Raw genomic sequence first — 22,935 nt, 5'->3', positions numbered from 1 at the left:
TAAGGAACATCTATAGGCCTGTAGCACATATTCTTTCTGCTATCGAATGAGCGGTTCTCAATATTTTAACACTCCGAGTCGCTTTCGTTACCAACTCCGATCCATTAGCTGCGTTTCAGTAACATAAGTAGATGTTAAACAGTAAATGGTCAAATGCCTTGTATTTACATATTTCAGTACCTTTTCATAAAAGTTGTATCTCAGCTTCAAAATACATGCAATTCCCAATCAAATTACAGAGACGATCGATTTGGAACACAGCGCAGGTTAGAACGGTCTCTACTTTGTAATATTGATGTCATTTGGTGTATGCTTGTTTCGAACTCCAAACAAAATTAAGAAATCGCTTTCAACCGTTTCCATTCTCCCAACTGAGTTGCATCACAACATCCGATATGGCTGGAAGTTCTCTGATTAACATATAGACGTTGAAGAGACAATTCAATCAGGCTAATTCTTTTATATAACCAAAAAGCAAAATATGGCTTAAATGTATTGTTGTATATTTCTTATGAAACATATAACATGAAATATTGACAAATTCCACGTCATTGTTTAGTATTTTTAATTGATACCGTTGTAATTACAAATCGTTGATCAATACGATTAAGCAGGTACAATATGTACGCTGTAACCATATCCGATCTAAAGTCACACACGTCAAACAAATTAACTACATAACCACTGAGAAGGTGACAAAAATTATTTTTAGGCAAGATTATTCACCTAATTAGGGAAACACACTACTGTCAGAGCGATTTGAGCAGTTTAGACAAAAGTTGCATTACTCTACGAGCAAGGGACAGGGTGCGGCATACAAGATGTTCGACCATAAAGTACATGTACATTGCGAACAGCGAATGTACATGGCGAACAGCGAGCGAGTTTGAACATTTCACACGCATTTCACCACTATGGGCTTTTCTGGCATATCACAGTAAAACCGACTGATCTAATATCCATTAAAACTGTTTTTTTTTTCGATATATACGTACAAATTTTAATGTTCTCTTAGACTGAATTGTCCCTTTAAGTGTGATGCATATATGTAACCATTTAATTGCTATGCGGTGACCGTCGCAAATCATCTTTAAAATCGGAATTATTTTGATCATATCTTTTCAGTTCCTTTGGTACCTGAATGAAACTTTCACGGACTATTATAAATTTTAATTTTTGATTAACTTACTTAACATACTAGGGCTATTATCAGCCATGGTAATGTAAGGATGTGTCATGTTTAAGCGGAGGGTGAAAGCCGAAATAAAAACCATGAACTGACTACATGTATATAGCCTGCAGTAACTGACAAGTGTCACACATGGTATTCAAAATTGCGTCCCAGAGGTGAAGGGCTTCTGGTAATATATGTCAGCACATCTTAACCGCTCGGCCACCGTATCAAAAACACAACAAGAAGATAGATCACAAGTATGTTTATTCGTCAACAACTTCCATTCAGTATTATCTCTCATCATAATAACCATACACCACCAACATACATAATTGAATTAAATATTATTTTGAATTCACATTCATGTGTTTGAATTTGTAAACAAATTGAGTGTGCCATAACTTAAGACTTACATATGTAACACTAAGGACAGACATAAGAGTTTGTTTGTTTGTTTGTTTTTTTTTATTTCCTGACGTGTGAATATCTGTTCAATTGACACAAACGAAAATAATTCCGACAGAGTTATCTCCCATTAACAGACCCAAAGATTTTTCTTTTTCAATTTTAACAAACATGAAAACTTAAAATGTCCTTTACCTCATTTTATAGTTAAAAAAACTTTTTATAATTTTAATATCAATTATTATAATAAACACTTTATCTTGAAGTGGAAAAACAGTCAAAAACATGTAAACGTCTTAAATTGTAAACATAATCCCTACAAAACAGATTTATCTTCCTCATCAAGATTTTGGCAGTCAACGCTGATGATAAGTATTAATTATCATAACATTTAGTGAAAGCACCCATTCTCTCAATCATAGATGTATAACATTATTAATGAATTAAATACAATAAAGGTAATATACACAGAGATGGGTTATCAACATGACTTAGAGTGAACATTTTCACTAATACTAAACCCATATAACATCCATGTTCTCACAAACTCACGTCATGACTACATGTAATTCACAACTTCCATTCAGCAAGAAAAAGGAAAACATTCTAATCGAATGTCAAAAGACTGTCAATATTACAAATCATATTGAAGTTTAATGGCAAAAGAAATGAGTCAATAATTCAGACTTCACAAGACTGTCATGTACAATATTGCAATGTACCTTCATTAATTTTGTAAAATACAATGACCAGGCACAGTTCTGGGCAGATCTCATTATGTTATAAGAAATGAACAGGGCCATGAATTTTTTTCAAATACCATTTTTCCTGAATCTGCAAATAATATACTCATTTATAAGTCTTTCTCCAGATAAAACATCAATTTTGAACTTTTTCAGAAAAAGTCCTTTTTGGTGGGATTTTCAGTGCTCTAATTCATTATACAATAGGTTTAAGCATTGATGTCACTATTTTAAACTTCATCAGGCAATGAAAGAAATTTTGTTTGCGAACTGTGTTAATCCGGATAAGGTTGTACTACATGATCAAAACATATAACAGTTACAACATACATTGCACTGTTGTATATTAACATTTGCACCAATTTGCACCAATATCCAGATGTTATAACTACACCTATAACTGCGCTGGCTTCTCAGGAAATAAATAACATCGCTATAATACTTTAGTGAAAATATAGCCTGTGCACCATAACACCATCATTATATATTTCTATATATATTAAAGCAGAGCGGAAAATGCACAACACAGACTAAAGGTTTTTAATCTTTGGACCTCAGAACAGCAGAACAGCTGCATGATTGATTCCATTTTAAAAGTCTTTCCCCAGACCACAAATCAGACAAGGTTCAGAAGGCCACCCTTAAAACGTATCAACTTCACTCGGTTACCATCTGAAAAGAGGGTTGATGACAGGCACAACACAAGAAAGGAGTGGAAACGTCATGACCAGGCCATGGTTCGAACCGGTAACCTCTGTACAGCGGCAAGTTACATTACTAATTAAGTATCCTGGTTACAGATCATTGAACCAGACCATGCCCCATGATCACACTTTAGTTCAGACTTATAATAGCCAATCACAAATAACAGCCAATCACAAATAACGTTACAAAACGTTACATCATATCTGATTTGCTTAGCTATAACTGAAGTCTAAGACTGTTTCATGATCCTGGGGCCAGACCTTGTTTTTCAAAACAAACCGTCAAAGTTCTATCATAAACTATATAATGAGAAATAAATTAAGTTTTGACTTAAATCTGCACTTTTATTTCAAGAAACATAAGTCAGAGCCACTGTTTCAGTATATAGTGTCACAACGCAAAAAATAAATTATCCATATGAAATGCAGATCTCATGTTGTATTTCTAGACTCAATTAATTAACAGTATCTACACCGTTGGACAGTCTTGAAGCTAGGAATGGCACTGTCTTGCAGCATTTTGAATTCACCATTGGCTTTGAAGCATCTGAACATCAGATCTTGTATATGTTTATCACTACGGTATATATAAGTATTGTTCTTAGACTAGATCCCATTAGCTATATCATAGACCTTTCATTTCTCTCATTAGCTCCTCTATGCTTTTCTCTGTACTTTCTACGGCTGCACCTTCATCCTGTCAAAAGAAATGAAAAAGTTCTTATAATAATTCAAAGCTTATAGAAACACTAAAACCAAAAACCAATCAAATCTTTAGTTGATGATTAATGAACAGGTAACAAAAGTTATCTTGGAAACTGGGCATGTCATCTGATTTTAAAAAAAAAAAAAAAAAAAATTATTTGACCCCAAATTATATGATTTTCAGTTCCACTAAGGAATGCAATGATGATAAGGATCTGCATTAAATCCAATTACTTGACATGAAATTTACTGGAACACTGTAGTACAAGTGGTTTCATCACTTAACAAAACAAATGAAATGTATTGTATGTTGATAAGAATAATGAATTTAATGAAAAAATGATCACTCCTTGTTGTGTACTAAGCTAGTCTGAAACACTTTCACATGAATTGTGTAAGAACTTTGATCTAGTGTAGTATCACACTAAGTCTTATAGTCTAGTTTATATATTACAAACCTTAGAACTTTGATCTGGTGTAGTATAACACTTATAGTCTAGTTTATATATTACAAACCTTAGAACTTTGATCTGGTGTAGTATAACACTTATAGTCTAGTTTATATATTACAAACCTTAGAACTTTGATCTGGTGTAGTATAACACTTATAGTCTAGTTTATATATATTACAAACCTTAGAACTTTGATCTGGTGTAGTATAACACTTATAGTCTAGTTTATATATTACAAACCTTAGAACTTTGATCTGGTGTGGTATAGCACTAAGTCTTATAGTCTAGTTTATATATTACAAACCTTAGAACTTTGATCTGGTGTAGTATAACACTTATAGTCTAGTTTATATATTACAAACCTTAGAACTTTGATCTGGTGTGGTATAACACTTATAGTCTAGTTTATATATTACAAACCTTAGAACTTTGATCTGGTGTGGTATAACACTTATAGTCTAGTTTATATATTACAAACCTTAGAACTTTGATCTGGTGTAGTATAACACTTATAGTCTAGTTTATATATTACAAACCTTAGAACTTTGATCTGGTGTGGTATAACACTTATAGTCTAGTTTATATATTACAAACCTTAGAACTTTGATCTGGTGTAGTATAACACTTATAGTCTAGTTTATATATTACAAACCTTAGAACTTTGATCTGGTGTGTAGTATAACACTTATAGTCTAGTTTATATATTACAAACCTTAGAACTTTGATCTGGTGTAGTATAACACTTATAGTCTAGTTTATATATTACAAACCTTAGAACTTTGATCTGGTGTAGTATAACACTTATAGTCTAGTTTATATATATTACAAACCTTAGAACTTTGATTGGTGTGGTATACACACTTATAGTCTAGTTTATATATTACAAACCTTAGAACTTTGATCTGGTGTAGTATAACACTTATAGTCTAGTTTATATATTACAAACCTTAGAACTTTGATCTGGTGTAGTATAACACTTATAGTCTAGTTTATATATTACAAACCTTAGAACTTTGATCTGGTGTAATATAACACTTATAGTCTAGTTTATATATTACAAACCTTAGAACTTTGATCTAGTGTGTATAACACTTATAGTCTAGTTTATATATTACAAACCTTAGAACTTTGATCTGGTGTAGTATAACACTTATAGTCTAGTATTTATATATTACAAACCTTAGAACTTTGATCTGGTGTAGTATAACACTTATAGTCTAGTTTATATATTACAAACCTTAGAACTTTGATCTGGTGTGGTATAACACTTATAGTCTAGTTTATATATTACAAACCTTAGAACTTTGATCTGGTGTGGTATAACACTTATAGTCTAGTTTATATATTACAAACCTTAGAACTTTGATCTGGTGTGGTATAACACTTATAGTCTAGTTTATATATTACAAACCTTAGAACTTTGATCTGGTGTAGTATAACACTTATAGTCTAGTTTATATATTACAAACCTTAGAACTTTGATCTGGTGTAGTATAACACTTATAGTCTAGTTTATATATTACAAACCTTAGAACTTTGATCTGGTGTAGTATAACACTTATAGTCTAGTTTATATATTACAAACCTTAGAACTTTGATCTGGTGTAGTATAACACTTATAGTCTAGTTTATATATTACAAACCTTAGAACTTTGATCTGGTGTAGTATAACACTTATAGTCTAGTTTATATATTACAAACCTTAGAACTTTGATCTGGTGTGGTATAACACTTATAGTCTAGTTTATATATTACAAACCTTAGAACTTTGATCTGGTGTGGTATAACACTTATAGTCTAGTTTATATATTACAAACCTTAGAACTTTGATCTGGTGTAGTATATAACACTTATAGTCTAGTTTATATATTACAAACCTTAGAACTTTGATCTGGTGTAGTATAACACTTATAGTCTAGTTTATATATTACAAACCTTAGAACTTTGATCTGGTGTGGTATAACACTTATAGTCTAGTTTATATATTACAAACCTTAGAACTTTGATCTGGTGTAGTATAACACTTATAGTCTAGTTTATATATTACAAACCTTAGAACTTTGATCTGGTGTAGTATAACACTTATAGTCTAGTTTATATATTACAAACCTTAGAACTTTGATCTGGTGTAGTATAACACTTATAGTCTAGTTTATATATTACAAACCTTAGAACTTTGATCTGGTGTGGTATAACACTTATAGTCTAGTTTATATATTACAAACCTTAGAACTTTGATCTGGTGTGGTATAACACTTATAGTCTAGTTTATATATTACAAACCTTAGAACTTTGATCTGGTGTATATAACACTTATAGTCTAGTTTATATATTACAAACCTTAGAACTTTGATCTGGTGTGTATAACACTTATAGTCTAGTTTATATATTACAAACTTAGAACTTTGATCTGGTGTGTATACATTATAGTCTAGTTTATATATTACAAACCTTAGAACTTTGATCTGGTGTAGTATAACACTTATAGTCTAGTTTATATATTACAAACCTTAGAACTTTGATCTGGTGTGGTATAACACTTATAGTCTAGTTTATATATTACAAACCTTAGAACTTTGATCTGGTGTGGTATAACACTTATAGTCTAGTTTATATATTACAAACCTTAGAACTTTGATCTGGTGTGGTATAACACTTATAGTCTAGTTTATATATTACAAACCTTAGAACTTTGATCTGGTGTAGTATAACACTTATAGTCTAGTTTATATATTACAAACCTTAGAACTTTGATCTGGTGTAGTATAACACTTATAGTCTAGTTTATATATTACAAACCTTAGAACTTTGATCTGGTGTGGTATAACACTTATAGTCTAGTTTATATATTACAAACCTTAGAACTTTGATCTGGTGTGGTATAACACTTATAGTCTAGTTTATATATTACAAACCTTAGAACTTTGATCTGGTGTAGTATAACACTTATAGTCTAGTTTATATATTACAAACCTTAGAACTTTGATCTGGTGTAGTATAACACTTATAGTCTAGTTTATATATTACAAACCTTAGAACTTTGATCTAGTTATATATTACAAACCTTAGAACTTTGATCTGGTGTGGTATAACACTTATAGTCTAGTTTATATATTACATACCTTAGAACTTTGATCTGGTGTAGTATAACACTTATAGTCTAGTTTATATATTACAAACCTTAGAACTTTGATCTGGTGTGGTATAACACTGTAGTATAACACTTATAGTCTAGTTTATATATTACAAACCTTAGAACTTTGATCTGGTGTAGTATAACACTTATAGTCTAGTTTATATATTACAAACCTTAGAACTTTGATCTGGTGTAGTATAACACTTATAGTCTAGTTTATATATTACAAACCTTAGAACTTTGATCTGGTGTGGTATAACACTTATAGTCTAGTTTATATATTACAAACCTTAGAACTTTGATCTGGTGTAGTATAACACTTATAGTCTAGTTTATATATTACAAACCTTAGAACTTTGATCTGGTGTAGTATAACACTTATAGTCTAGTTTATATATTACAAACCTTAGAACTTTGATCTGGTGTGGTATAACACTGTAGTATAACACTTATAGTCTAGTTTATATATTACAAACCTTAGAACTTTGATCTGGTGTGGTATAACACTTATAGTCTAGTTTATATATTACAAACCTTAGAACTTTGATCTGGTGTAGTATAACACTTATAGTCTAGTTTATATATTACAAACCTTAGAACTTTGATCTGGTGTGGTATAACACTTATAGTCTAGTTTATATATTACAAACCTTAGAACTTTGATCTGGTGTGTATAACACTTATAGTCTAGTTTATATATTACAAACCTTAGAACTTTGATCTGGTGTAGTATCACACTTATAGTCTAGTTTATATATTACAAACCTTAGAACTTTGATCTGGTGTAGTATAACACTTATAGTCTAGTTTATATATTACAAACCTTAGAACTTTGATCTGGTGTGGTATAACACTTATAGTCTAGTTTATATATTACAAACCTTAGAACTTTGATCTGGTGTAGTATCACACTTATAGTCTAGTTTATATATTACAAACCTTAGAACTTTGATCTGGTGTAGTATAACACTTATAGTCTAGTTTATATATTACAAACCTTAGAACTTTGATCTGGTGTGGTATAACACTTATAGTCTAGTTTATATATCACAAACCTTAGAACTTTGATCTGGTGTGGTATAATACTTATAGTCTAGTTTATATATTACAAACCTTAGAACTTTGATCTGGTGTAGTATAACACTTATAGTCTAGTTTATATATTACAAACCTTAGAACTTTGATCTGGTGTAGTATAACACTTATAGTCTAGTTTATATATTACAAACCTTAGAACTTTGATCTGGTGTGGTATAACACTTATAGTCTAGTTTATATATTACAAACCTTAGAACTTTGATCTGGTTATATATTACAAACCTTAGAACTTTGATCTGGTGTGGTATACGCTAGCCTTAGTCCTTCTGTAAGCTTCTGGAGTGTCACCTTCAGCTGCTTTTGATTCCTCCTCTGTCGTTTCGGATACGACTTCAATTTCTTTTAATAAAACAAAAAGAGATTTTTTACATACCAAATAATATTATTCTCATACATTCCCTTTAGATTTTTTTCTTAATGTAGTTGGGAGGAATATTTCATGAAATTTTTATTCTTTGCTTTCAGAAAACATTATTGTAGGTTAATATCTTTAAGAGTATCACATTTAAATGACATTTCATTTTAATGAATTTCTTGCAAAGCAAGGGTAACTATATTCACTTGAAGATATAAACTAACCCAAAATATTCAAACCTTTAATTTCCAAGTCATTAGACTAAATTATGGAATTTTCAGGATTGAGGGGGATAAAGGTTAAACACTAGAATGACTATCTCAAAGCTTTAAAATTTATGATATTGAAATTACAAAATCAACGTAATTTTAGATTGACATGGACTCACGAAATGGATTTTCATCATGTAAAACCTCTTCTTCTTTCTCCTCTACTACTTCTGTCTTTGGTTTTAATGCTTCCCTTTCCTATAAAGATAAATGAATGATTTCAGTTGGTATAATTATATATATAAGTTACGACAATGAAAGTTCTTTAAGTGAATCTATTCTGTTTTGTTTTTTATATTACAGAGTTATCTCCCTTGTGAGTGGGTATCCATCGTAACCTGCTTATACTATGAATGAAACTTACATTGTTTTCACTGAATTCATATAATTTCCTCCATCACACATGTTAAAATCCATATACACTGCCCTCCAAAGGTTCTGTTACATACTTTAAAACTTGTTGGCAATTTATAAATTATCTCTGATAAAACCCTCAAAAAAATAATTAAAGATGCTCCATCGCTGATGAATAGCATTTTTTCGCAATCAAAAGCAGGAGCAGACAAATTAGTATTTTTCTTCAGTTAAAAAAGTTACTTACTTTACAGCATTACTACCATTGAAAATTTTGAGCTTTTAATTTCACTTCAAGACAAAAATATCAAAAATAATTCATTGCATCCAGAAACAGCATCTGTAGCACTATGTCCTATCGAATGAAGTACTGAATTGTACATGCACCGAAAGCAAAATAAATTATTTTATATTATTTTTTGTGATAATTAGACATATACATACACGATTAAACAGCAAATAAAGTTCAAATGATGAGTATCGTTATGCTTTGTTGGCAATATATGGAGCATCCAAAATAAAACACTTGTAACTTAAGCAAATGTAACTGATCAAACCAGAAATTATGGCAAAATGCTAATGTATTTTGTAAATTGTCAAAGACGTTTGAAATGAAACATACACAAAGTACAATGAATGCATTGGAACAAAATATTTAATTAACAACTGATAATTAACAAATTAAATAGCAGACGGAACCTCTGGCTCAACCCTACTGTCATTTACCAGTACAGTACAGACACATCATGTAAACTATTAAAACATGATGTGTCCCAGGTGGAATGTACAGGCATTACATATTAATTACTGATACCAGAGGTATACCAAGACATAATTCGGGGTTTTAACTTAATGCCATGATTGGTAATATAGAGACTGAATTTGGGAAAATACAGTGCTGTTTTTCAATTGAGAATGGGTCCTTCTACCAGACCCTATAAAGGCTTGGCAAGAACCCTGAGCAGCCATGGTCATGTAAGGATATCCCAGGTTTGTTGGTGGAGGAAAGCCGAAGTACCAGGAGAAAAAACCCATTGACTGGCAGTCAGTACCTGGCATCTGCCCAAATGGAATTAAAACAATGGGCCCGAGTCGCTCACCTGCTATCTGGTTATCATGCATGGTTCATACTTAACAAATAGGAAAGTAAATAAGAATTTATATCATGCGCAAGCATGTTAGAGAGCCATTTGCCTCTTGGTTATTAAGAAGAAGTTGCTTAAAGATCTTAGCCTATATGACCCCTGTGACCTTGAATAAAGGTCAAGGTCATTAATTTGAACAAAATTTGTAGGTCTTCATCTCAGCATGTCACAGGCCCAATATTAGGTCCCCAGGCCTCTTTGTTGTTAAGAAGAAGTCATTTCAAGATTATTGCTTTTTTGTCCCCTGCGACCTTGGTTATCAGGAAGTTTAAAGATTTTAGCTTATTTGATCCCTATGACCTTAAATGAAAGTCAAGGTCATTCATTTGAACAATTTTTGTAGCGCTTCATCCGAACATGTCACAGGGCCAATATCAGGTCTCTAGGGCTCTTGGTTATCAAGAAGAATCCGTGTAAAGATCTAATCCTATTTGTCCCCCCTGTGACCTTGAATAAGGTCAAGGTCATTCATTTTGAACAAACTTTATAGCCTTTCATCCCAACATGTCACAGGCTTAATATCAGATCCCTACGCCTCTTGCTTCTTACAAAGAAGTCATTTAAAGATTTTAGCCTATTTGACCCCTGTGACCTTGAATGAAAGTCAAGGCCATTCATTTGAACAAACTTGGTAGCCCTTCATCCATTATGTCACATGCCAAATATCAGGTCTCTAGACCTCTTGGTTATTAAGAAGAAGTCGTTTAAAATGTTAAAGTGTAACCTATTTGACCCATGTGACCTTGAATGAAGGTCAAGGTCATTCATTTGAACAAATTTGGTATCCTAGCATACCACAGGCCCAATATCAGGTCTCTAGGCCTCTTGCTTATTAAGAAGAAGTTGTTTAAAGATTTAAGTCTATTTGACCCCTGTGACCTTGAATCAATGTCAAGGTCAGTCATTTGAACAAACTTGGTAGCCCTTCATCCCAGCATAACACAGGCCCAATTTCAGGTCACTAGGCCTCTTAGTTATTAAGAAGAAATCTGTTAAAGATATTTACCAATTTGACTCCTGTGACCTTGAATGAATGTCAAGGTCATTCATTTAAAAAATTTGGTAGCCCTTCATTCCAGCATAACACAGGCCCAATTTCAGGTCACTAGGCCTCTTAGTTATTAAGAAGAAATATGTTAAAGATTTATACCAATTTGACTCCTTTGACCTTGAATGAATGTCAAGGTCATTCATTTGAACAAATTTGGTAGCCCTTCATCCCAGCATGCTATAAGTCAAAACTCAGGACTCTAGGTCTCCAAGTTATAGAGAAGTTGTTTAAATGGAAAAGTTGATGCCGGCAGGCCGGACAAAAGACGGATGACGGACGCCCCACCACAGCATAAGCTCACCTGCCCTTCAGGCAGGTTAGCTAAAAATTGAAATGAAAAGCAACCCAGAGTGAAGACATCCTAACCAATCGGCCACTGCAGCCCCAAAAGGAAAAGCTCCTTATATATTTGTTTACCTTGAAGGCTATCTGTTGCTTGCAGCAGAACCTGTCATCACACTGTGGGTTTGGTTTCATGGCATAATTTGGGAAGAAATCCTGTAGCGCGTTGTATCCAAGATAGTATGAAACATCACCAAACTTCAGCAAATATCTGTGAAAAAAAATTAAAATCAAGATACCAAAAAAAGAAGCGATATTAGACAGTTTACCATTAAAACCAAACACAGTGTACCATTATTCAATCTTCAGTCAGTTTAGTCATGTGATTTTCAAAACCACATGACTTTATATAGGGCACATTTGAAACAAAATTACAACATTACCAATGATCATTTTCAGTGGTATTTTACATAATATGACAAAAAACTAAGCATTAATTAATAAGTTTCAAAACCTATTGTATTAAATATATTCTAAATATGCATAAAAGATGAATTAAGGCACTTCTACAGAAGAAATTAAATGACATGCAAGTTATGGCATTAAATGAAGCTGTCACCTAGCAGCTGGAAATATACGTTTCTGATGTCTCTCTATCAAATATTTCATAACTTTCCTGGGAAAGATTTTTCCTATAATCATCAACAAGTAAGAAATACAAAACATAATAGTTTATATTGGTTACATTATCAGGCAAATATTACTAACAATGAAGTTTGCTCAATTTTACCTTCGTAATCTATCGGACAAGTATAACCGACAATGAAATTCACTCTAAACCTTTGTAATCTATTGGGCAAGTATTACCGACCATGAAGTTCACTCTAACCTTCGTAATCTATCGGGCAAGATTACCGACAATGAAGTTTGCTCTATTACCTTCATAATCTAACGGACAAATATTACCGACAATGAAGATTGCGCTAACCTTTGTAATCTATCTGGCAAGTGTTACCGACAATGAAATTTACTCTAAACCTTCGTAATCTATCGGGCAAGTGTTACCGACCATGAAGTTTATTGTTACTTTCGTAATCTAACGGGCAAGTATTACCGACCATGAAGTTTACTCTAAACCTTCGTAATCTATCTGGCAAGTGTTACCGACAATGAAATTTACTCTAAACCTTCGTAATCTATCGCCCAAGTATTACCGACCATGAAGTTTATTGTTACTTTCGTAATCTATCGGGCAAGTATTACCGACCATGAAGTTTACTCTAAACCTTCATAATCTATCGGGCAAGTGTTACCGACAATGAAATTTACTCTAAACCTTCGTAATCTATCGGGCAAGTATTACCGACCATGAAGTTTATTGTTACTTTCGTAATCTATCGGGCAAGTATTACCGACCATGAAGTTTATTGTTACTTTCGTAATCTATCGGGCAAGTATTACCGACCATGAAGTTTATTGTTACTTTCGTAATCTATCGGGCAAGTATTACCGACCATGAAGTTTATTGTTACTTTCGTAATCTATCGGGCAAGTATTACCGACCATGAAGTTTATTGTTACTTTCGTAATCTATCGGGCAAGTATTACCGACCATGAAGTTTATTGTTACTTTCGTAATCTATCGGGCAAGTATTACCGACCATGAAGTTTATTGTTACTTTCGTAATCTATCGGGCAAGTATTACCGACCATGAAGTTTATTGTTACTTTCGTAATCTATCGGGCAAGTATTACCGACAATGAAATTTACTCTAAACCTTCGTAATCTATCAGGCAAGTATTACCGACCATGAAGTTTATTGTTACTTTCGTAATCTATCGGGCAAGTATTACCGACAATGAAATTTACTCTAAACCTTCGTAATCTATCAGGCAAGTATTACCGACCATGAAGTTTATTGTTACTTTCGTAATCTATCGGGCAAGTATTACCGACAATGAAATTTACTCTAAACCTTCGTAATCTATCTGGCAAGTATTACGGACCATGAAGTTTATTGTTACTTTCGTAATCTATCTGGCAAGTGTTACCGACAATGAAATTTACTCTAAACCTTCGTAATCTATCTGGCAAGTATTACCGACAATGAAATTTACTCTAAACCTTCGTAATCTATCGGGCAAGTATTACCGACCATGAAGTTTACTCTAAACCTTCGTAATCTATCTGGCAAGTATTACCGACCATGAAGTTTATTGTTACTTTCGTAATCTATCGGGCAAGTATTACAGACAATGAAGTTTACTCTAAACCTTCGTAATCTATCGGGCAAGTATTACCGACCATGAAGTTTATTGTTACTTTCGTAATCTATCGGGCAAGTATTACCGACCATGAATTTTATTGTTACTTTCGTAATCTATCGGGCAAGTATTACCGACCATGAAGTTTATTGTTACTTTCGTAATCTATCGGGCAAGTATTACCGACCATGAAGTTTATTGTTACTTTCGTAATCTATCGGGCAAGTATTACCGACCATGAAATTTACTCTAAACCTTCGTAATCTATCGGGCAAGTATTACCGACCATGAAGTTTATTGTTACTTTCGTAATCTATCGGGCAAGTATTACCGACCATGAAGTTTATTGTTACTTTCGTAATCTATCGGGCAAGTATTACCGACCATGAAGTTTATTGTTACTTTCGTAATCTATCGCCCAAGTATTACCGACCATGAAGTTTATTGTTACTTTCGTAATCTATCGGGCAAGTATTACCGACCATGAAGTTTACTCAAACCTTCGTAATCTAGCTATCGGGCAAGTAATACCAACAATGAAGTCAACTCTAGCCCTAGTATACTTTTACTAGGCAAGTATTACCGACCATGAAGTTTGCTCTAACATTCCTAATCTATCGGGCAAGTATTACCGACCATGAAGTTTATTGTTACTTTCGTAATCTATCGGGCAAGTATTACCGACCATGAAGTTTACTCAAACCTTCGTAATCTAGCTATCGGGCAAGTAATACCAACAATGAAGTCAACTCTAGCCCTAGTATACTTTTACTAGGCAAGTATTACCGACCATGAAGTTTGCTCTAACATTCCTAATCTATCGGGCAAGTATTACCGACCATGAAGTTTATTGTTACTTTCGTAATCTATCGGGCAAGTATTACCGACCATGAAGTTTACTCAAACCTTCGTAATCTAGCTATCGGGCAAGTAATACCAACAATGAAGTCAACTCTAGCCCTAGTATACTTTTACTAGGCAAGTATTACCGACCATGAAGTTTGCTCTAACATTCCAAATCTATCGGGCAAGTATTACTGACAATGCAGTTTACTCTAAACCTTGGTAATCTGCCTTAAATGACACTGCCATGATAGACAATGTGCTCTGACTTTTTTGTGGTCACATGATCTAATCAATGTTTTATGTCTCCCTCACAGAAGAGTTCCTTTTGTCCCAGAATCAACGTAGGTATATATCTTCTTTTGATTTTTTACCTCTCATCTATGAACACATGCAGAGCTTTCAGTTTTGCTACGACATTGACAAATAAATTAAAATAAATCACTGAATTTGGTAATATTGTTTAAAAGTTAAAGAAATTCTTCGAATATTCAGAAGATATTTTGTATAAAACATATATGACCTAATTATTCCCTTCCTTGAGCATAAGATTAAATTTTTTTATACAATATTAATAAGAAAGTTTATCTAATACATTATATACTATGACATAAGTATCCTCTTACTTCAGCGCAAGATTAAAAAGTTCTTAGAAATATTAATAAGAAAGTTTATATAATACATATATACTATGATATAAGTATGCTCTTACTTGAGTGTATTTTGGACCAGAAATCCTGCCACGACGGCCATTGTTGTTGGTAGACTAGCGGCACACACGCCTTCCCTTTTCAGTGTTCTCTCGTCTGTCTTTGTCGCCACGACAAGGGGAGGAGCACACTAGGGATCAAAGTCAACAAAATAAGATATTTTTTGATGCATTTTCTCGCTCATATCATGGTATTTTGATAATTAGCAAAACAGCAATTATAGTTATCAGAATTGTTTTTCACCATGTAGCTTGACAGAAATCAAATTGAAACATTTCTAAAAAAGATCTGAACATAAAATAAAATATTTTGTGATAATCTGGTAATTATTTGTGTTTACAACAAACAGCCATGATACCCTAAAATCTCGAAGATGAGTCTAAATAAAAAATAAGCCAGTCTTGAAAGTAATTAAGCCTTGGATTTCTTACATCTTGAATTTTTTTTTTTTTTTGTAATTTATATATATTTTTCGTCAAACAATACATCAGTTTTACATTAATCACATAATCATGAAATATTGATATAGTTATCTTCCATACACATCTTTCACTCTGCCAATCTTTCTTTCATCATTACAATTACATTGTTTGATTTCTTTTATAGAGAGAGAGGAGGGAGAGAAAAAAAAATAAAAAAAAAGAACAAAGAATTGGGAAGGAAAGAAGGGATAATGGGATGAACTAGAAAGGAGAGATCGTGAAGAATAAGAGTTAAATGTAGATGTATTCTTATATGAAGAATAATGAATCAACTAATGAAAACATGAGTAAAAAAAGTAAATAAAGAAAAAAAAAAAAAAAAAGGAGGCAAGAAGTTAGATAGTCATTCTATATTTGATAGTTACAATGTATCTTGGAAATATGCTGGTCTTAAAAACAGGCCCACTTGAAAGTATGCCTTGGATTCCTCCCAAGGAAATTATCTAAAAAATCTTTTTCTGAAATGTGGTCAATATGAAACTCTTATAACGTTCTGTAGTGATGTTGTTATTTCATTAATATGTAATTAAATACACGCAAATGCATTTATTCACATATTTTATTATTATATTTCTATCTTTTCTTTTAATTTTAACACTCAATCTAAACACCAATGAAATATTTTGAAAGTAAGACGGTCTCCTTATAAGTAAGTTTTATACAGGGTGAATGACTTTGAAAATGAGACGGGCTTGAAAATAGGCCAGTCCTGAAAATAAGCCCTGGATTCCCAACCAAAAATAATATAAGCTGTTGCTTATTATCAAGATTTTTGGGTATGATATTGTCCGATGACTAGTTTAAACAGTAAAATCAAAAACTTACAGCAAAGCATGATGTTTCTCCTGGAATGATGAACTGTATGTGTCCAGATACTGCATTCTCACTAACCCCAGACTCTATCCATGACTGGCCAATCTCATTGCAAGCCTTCAAAGATAAAGCAAACAAAAAACGTAAAGCCACTTGTTATTTGCTAGACCAATAAGTTTGTCCATATTTAGATACATGTCAATCCTCACCTCCATATTTCAAGGATTGAAGAAATAGGGGAACACAATAAAGGAATAATCAAAACTTCCACTTATATTTAGGTAAATAAAAAGTAATATCAGCAGTATATAAATGTCCTTGCCTCTAAATTAAATCAGAATGGGATGCTGAAGGATAGTAAAGATTGGATAGGATGTGATGGGACAGGAAAACATGTTTTTTATGGCAAGGTACAAGGTATGAATCACATATATCATTACGCATGAATCAGCATCATTGTTTTAGAAATTTCTTTTATTAGTTAAATAATGAATTTTAACTTGCATTCTCTTATTTCCAAATATTTCCCCTTTCTAACAACTTTCATGTGTCCTGGGCTTTAGTTCTGTCTGCGTCACAAGTACATGTACATGACAAATATAGTCTTATACTTGTTGATATTTCCTTGAAGATAAAACTTTGAATGTGTCAGACTTACAGTGTTGATGGCCATACGAGCCTCAAAATTATCCACACAGCTGAGTACAAGATCAACAGGAGCGTTCTCCTTCATTCCACCATTCCTGCAAACATAAATAATCCTCTAATTGTGTTATGGATACACATTCTTCTATTTCTTATTTCTTATTAGATATGATGTGAAATATCAAGACTTCACTCTGTAATAATTTCAATTTAAAATCATTTTAAATATGTATTTTTATTATTATTATTTAAAGGGAGTCTATCATCATATCTTTCATGTCAATGTAATGCATAATGTATTACCATATTCGACCTAATAAGTGCCCCCATCTCTTTAAGTGCCCCTCTCCTTTTTTTAAGCTTCAATTTCATTTCCGTTGAATTAAATTTATATGCAGATTGAAGATATGTTGGTTTTCTTACCGATTTCTTTTGTAAATTGTTTTTTTCTTTTGCACATCAGTTTTGTTCTTTTTTCTTTTTTTTTTTTGTAAATTGTTTAATGGCTTACTTTGTATACTAATTTATAAAAGTATAATAGGTTTAAGTGCATATTGTATATGTATGCAGTAAAATTAAGATGCAAAATAACCCACCTGATTCTGTCCATAAAATGATCAAAGTTTTCCATAGTGGTGATGTTGTAGTTATACACTTCAAATTCAACATCTGGGTTGATCTCTCTACAAATAAATAGCAAACATCAATTTTATAGCAATCAGCTATGTAATCACAAAAAAAAATTGTTACAGCTAGATTAATAATGCCACAAACCCTGCCATTCTCAATAATCCAGGGGTTCCTATCACTTATGATCTCTTCACCCCTGGACTATCTCATAGTAAAAATGGAGACAACAGCTAGAACAGAACATGTAATTTAGTCCTTTGATGTACATCAAACGAGCCATATAACAGTACACTGTGGTTGACTACATGTATGTGGCTTTTGAGTTGGGCGTCTCTCTGTAGTCTTCTAAGGAAATCTTTGCAGGCCTGTAATTAGTTCAGATTTGTTCCCCTGAGCTGCCTTCAGTTTTATTATGAGATAGTCTGTTGCGGTTAATTAACATTAATAGAGATGAATGATAATTGTGTGCAACCTGAGAAACTTTTTATGAGTGCTCATCATCAACAAAGCAGAAAAAAAATATCAAAAAAAAAATCACTGCATCTTGAAGAATTTGGTTGATTTTTGTTGTGCGTTTGTACATATTTTACGTCCTGCCAGAGTCATTACAGATGTGTAAGGTTCAGGATGTGCAGGAACGTCAGAGTACTCACAGAAAATCACCAAACTGCTGTTAGTACTTACCAACAGTCCCATTAAGGTGAGATTCAAATTGAAGCTGCATGATTACTCTATACACATCTGAAGAACAGACCATGCACAAGTACTCACTTGAGGGTTTTCTCTGCTGCTTCAACTTTGCTCATTCCTGATTGATGTGGTTGGTAAAATAGTCGGTTCATGTTGGCCAGCTCAACTTTATCGTAATCAAATAACAAAAGCTGAAAAAACAACATTGGTCAATGATTTTTACGTATTCATTATATTTTTTCTTCTTCATTTAAAGTTCACTGGCAATAAGAAATGTTTATACATTAAGCATTTTGGTAATCTGAATATTTGATGTAATAATTTGTAACCAGTTGATAGGAAAGATATTCTACATGTTTATTTTGTAACTATCAGATAGATTGATAAAAAAAACAATATTCTTTGTCACTTTTGTAAAAAATAATTGATGCTAATTAGGCCTCATATTCCTTCCTCAATGCTCAATCACTACAAAATAACATAGATCTTTTATTTGTCATTTTAGAGCATTGACTTTCTTTAAACAAGGGGCTGCTGTACTGGCAAAATGATTTAGACGTCAGAACAAGTTAGATCAAGCCCTTTACTGCAGTGATTTTTCTTCGGGTACTCTGGCTTTCTGACCCTGACAATGGGACGTTACTAAAACCTTAAATCTTTGATTAACATTGAACCAATGTAACAATACTGACCTTTCCAATGCCACACCTTGTTAACATCTCTGCTGTTACACTGCCTACTCCACCCACACCCACCACAGCCACCGTGTACTCTCGGATTTTCTTTTGGAAGAGAAAAATTCAATATTTGAAAATAACAAAACAAAAAGTTTATACCAAGTTTTTAACACTTGCAGTATACTGAATTGACGGATTGTATATGACAGTGATAAATCTATGTGTGAGTCGCAGGCCATAGACTCTTTTAGATTTCAGAATTATTTAAATTTTACATAGAATGTACATAAATGTAGATTTATCACTTCTGCATATAGCCATGATCCAGGTTGTACACACATATGTACAATGCGCAATCATGTACTTTTTCAATGTCAGAGTAATAAATAAATATCAGAGCAAATTTTATATTGAATGACATACTATTTACATAGCAGACACAATGTAGAATACAAAGAAACATGAACATGCTGTCTTATTGGCAGACGATGAACTGCCAACTAACAATAAATTAAAATAAAATGCATCTATAATAATAAGGAGACAATTAAAGATGTTCTATTTACCTCGTAATTATCTACTATTCCCATCCTCTTCAAGGCCATAAGTCGACTGAAACATAATCAATATACCAGAACATCATTTAAGATACAAAATATGTACATTGTACAATGAACTTTTGATCACATATTCATAACAACATACATATCAGAGAATCTCATGTGAAATCCTATTGCAAAAAATCCAACTGAGGCTGCAGGCAGCTATTTTTTTCTGCCATCCTCGGAATCCTAACGTCACATCATTTTTCCTGACATCATAATGTTATAATTGTTTTTGTCATGACGTCACAATAAATTACTAGATAAAAAAAAAAACGCCGCATGTCATATTACAATAGTGGCATAGGCAAAAAAATTACACAGGTAAAATTAGTTAATCATTAGGTACTGTGCAGATTATGTGATAAATATACATTTTGTCATATAGATCATACATTTGTAATTCACTTCTACTTCTGCCACTTAATCACTGACCTATTTCATCAAGCTTGGCCCAGTTTCATGAACATTCCTTATACATTGAAGGGATCCTTTAACTTAAAATTCTCCATAGGAAAGCATTACGGATTTTAAGGAAGGCTCCTTAACTTAAGATATTTTCCTTAACTTCTTTCCTATGGGTAAATTAAAGTGAAGAAATTCCTTAAAGTTAAGGAATGTTCATGAAACTAGGTCCTGCTATGACACAGATGTGACAGTGAGGTAATTAATACAGTGACACTCATATAAAAATTTGATTTAACTATAGTCTCTGACATTATGATTATGGGTTAATTTCTGGTCAGGAGTGGAATGGTATCGGTATAATGTTCCTAATAATCGTAATCGGCACTTTTATTATTTTTCATATTTTACTAAATATTCGGAATCTGGATGTATCTGGATCTGGCTTATGTTTAAGTTGTTTATAAACATGTCACTCGACATGGAAACATCTGCACACGTATTTGAATTAAGTGATGATCATGACTTAACTCTAGAAGACGGAAGAAGAATTCAGACAGATGATTGTCAACAGAGCTACGATTCCGTTCCATTGACATACAGCAATGAACATAATTCATTTAAGCAAATTTGTAAAAAAAAATTATAAATTCAACAATATCAATCATTTCTATTATAATTCTTTTTTATTCACCCACCTCCATGTCTAAATTAGGTTTAAGCACATTTCAATGGCTCACATATATATGGTAGCTTTGACCATATATGAAATTACCTACAAATTTTTACCTATGACAGATATGTAATTGAGTTTTGAACATTCTTTTTTAATAAATTCCATATAATACTTACATTTGTTCAATTTCAAAACGTTTATTCTCAGTTTGTTGACTTTTTTAAACTTCAAAACATTTTGCTTTTTGAGTGTTCCATTTTGTCATGATTTCCAGTAAACCAAACATGGCGTCAAATTTGAACAGAATTATTTGTGTGTTGTGCTTGCTTTGGATTTTACTAATTGATATTATAGTTGAGGAAACATTATACTCGAAACATATGTGAATTGAATATTGATCATAGTTGTCATAACAATAAAGTTACATTTGGATATTATTCCAAAAAGATATTATTTTTATAAGCCTGAAAGTGCACGATGTGGATCACATTGGAAATTGCTACACTATCAGCAATGGGTTGGAATTCATACCCTGCTGAGAATGGAGTGGAGGCAGGTTATGATTATTGGTTCTAGGCTGGCACTTCCCTAGCGTTGATGTACTCTTACATGTAGATATTAACATTTAGAAATTATCTTAAAATTTGAATTATACAATAGCCAATGAATATGATAATGCTTCGTAAATTGAATAATTGAATTATTTGATATTACAGAAATTAGACACTGTGATATATGGTTATTTAGCTTGATTTTGAATTTGCATGTGTAGAAGAACAGGGAAAATACACATTCCTGTCGAGTGCCCCGACCAGGAATCGAATAACATTCTTAAGATTATGAAAAAAATCTAGAAATGCTAAGATTATATCAGTATAACAGTATTAACTTTATTTTTGACTTAATTTTATTATGCCAAGTTACATATGTACCATATGGTCACCAATAAGTTACAGTATATTACATGTAGTTTTCAATTAAAGGGCCATAATCAAATGTTGAACGATTTATCGATTGAATAAACATTTTCTTGAATTTAAATACATTTTTATTTGATCACTTAATTTTCTTTCATTACCTGTAGGGATTCGAGTCAACAACTTCTGAGCTCATCTGGTCGATTTTAGATCGGACCGCTGACTTCTGACGATTTCTCTCTTGTTGGAGTTCTTCCTCAAGCTCTCGGACTCTGTTTTGTAATTCTTCCATCGTAGACATCTTTTAATTATATTTAGTACAAAAATCGTGATCCAATGGTCTAAAACAACGACTAGAACACCGAATAATTGACTGCTGTCAAAATGTTGCAGTCAACGTGGAGCAACCGGAAGACACTGAATTAGCCTTCAAGCAAAGTACTTCCTCAAAGGGAGATAATCGTGATAAGTATTTGCTAAGTATTAACGCGGGCTATTTAAAATGATAAAATCCATTGTGGATCATGTCTGCTATTTAGTCCTGAAATCTATGAATAATTTGATATAATTACTTATCATCATATTATATGGACTAATCCAATGACTACATTTTATTGTGACGAATAGAGTCTACGACTATCAGGTGTTGATATATTTGTAATAACTTGGGCTCGTGTAGACCCTGTTTAAAACTAGTGATTTTTTGT

The 22,935-nt window shown here is 32.5% G+C and overlaps 1 protein-coding gene across 1 annotated transcript; it reads right to left on the bottom strand.

Moving 5' to 3' along the window:
- Positions 1-3,192: 3,192 nt before the first annotated feature.
- On the bottom strand, positions 3,193-22,655 carry LOC138310383 (ubiquitin-like modifier-activating enzyme 5). Its single transcript, XM_069251586.1, is given in 13 exon segments — positions 3,193-3,723; positions 8,640-8,693; positions 8,695-8,756; positions 9,161-9,239; positions 12,009-12,144; positions 15,694-15,821; positions 16,999-17,103; positions 17,645-17,729; positions 18,228-18,314; positions 19,033-19,142; positions 19,644-19,733; positions 20,195-20,240; positions 22,390-22,655. Coding segments are annotated over 13 exon segments (1,194 nt in total). The 5' UTR covers positions 22,530-22,655; the 3' UTR covers positions 3,193-3,651.
- Between the last annotated feature and the right edge of the window lie 280 nt (positions 22,656-22,935).

This window comes from Argopecten irradians, chromosome 16 (genome assembly GCF_041381155.1).
Source record: "Argopecten irradians isolate NY chromosome 16, Ai_NY, whole genome shotgun sequence".
NCBI lineage: Eukaryota > Metazoa > Mollusca > Bivalvia > Pectinida > Pectinidae > Argopecten > Argopecten irradians.
The sequence above is the reverse complement of the archived record's forward strand: the minus strand, read 5'-3'. Positions and strand labels throughout refer to the sequence as shown.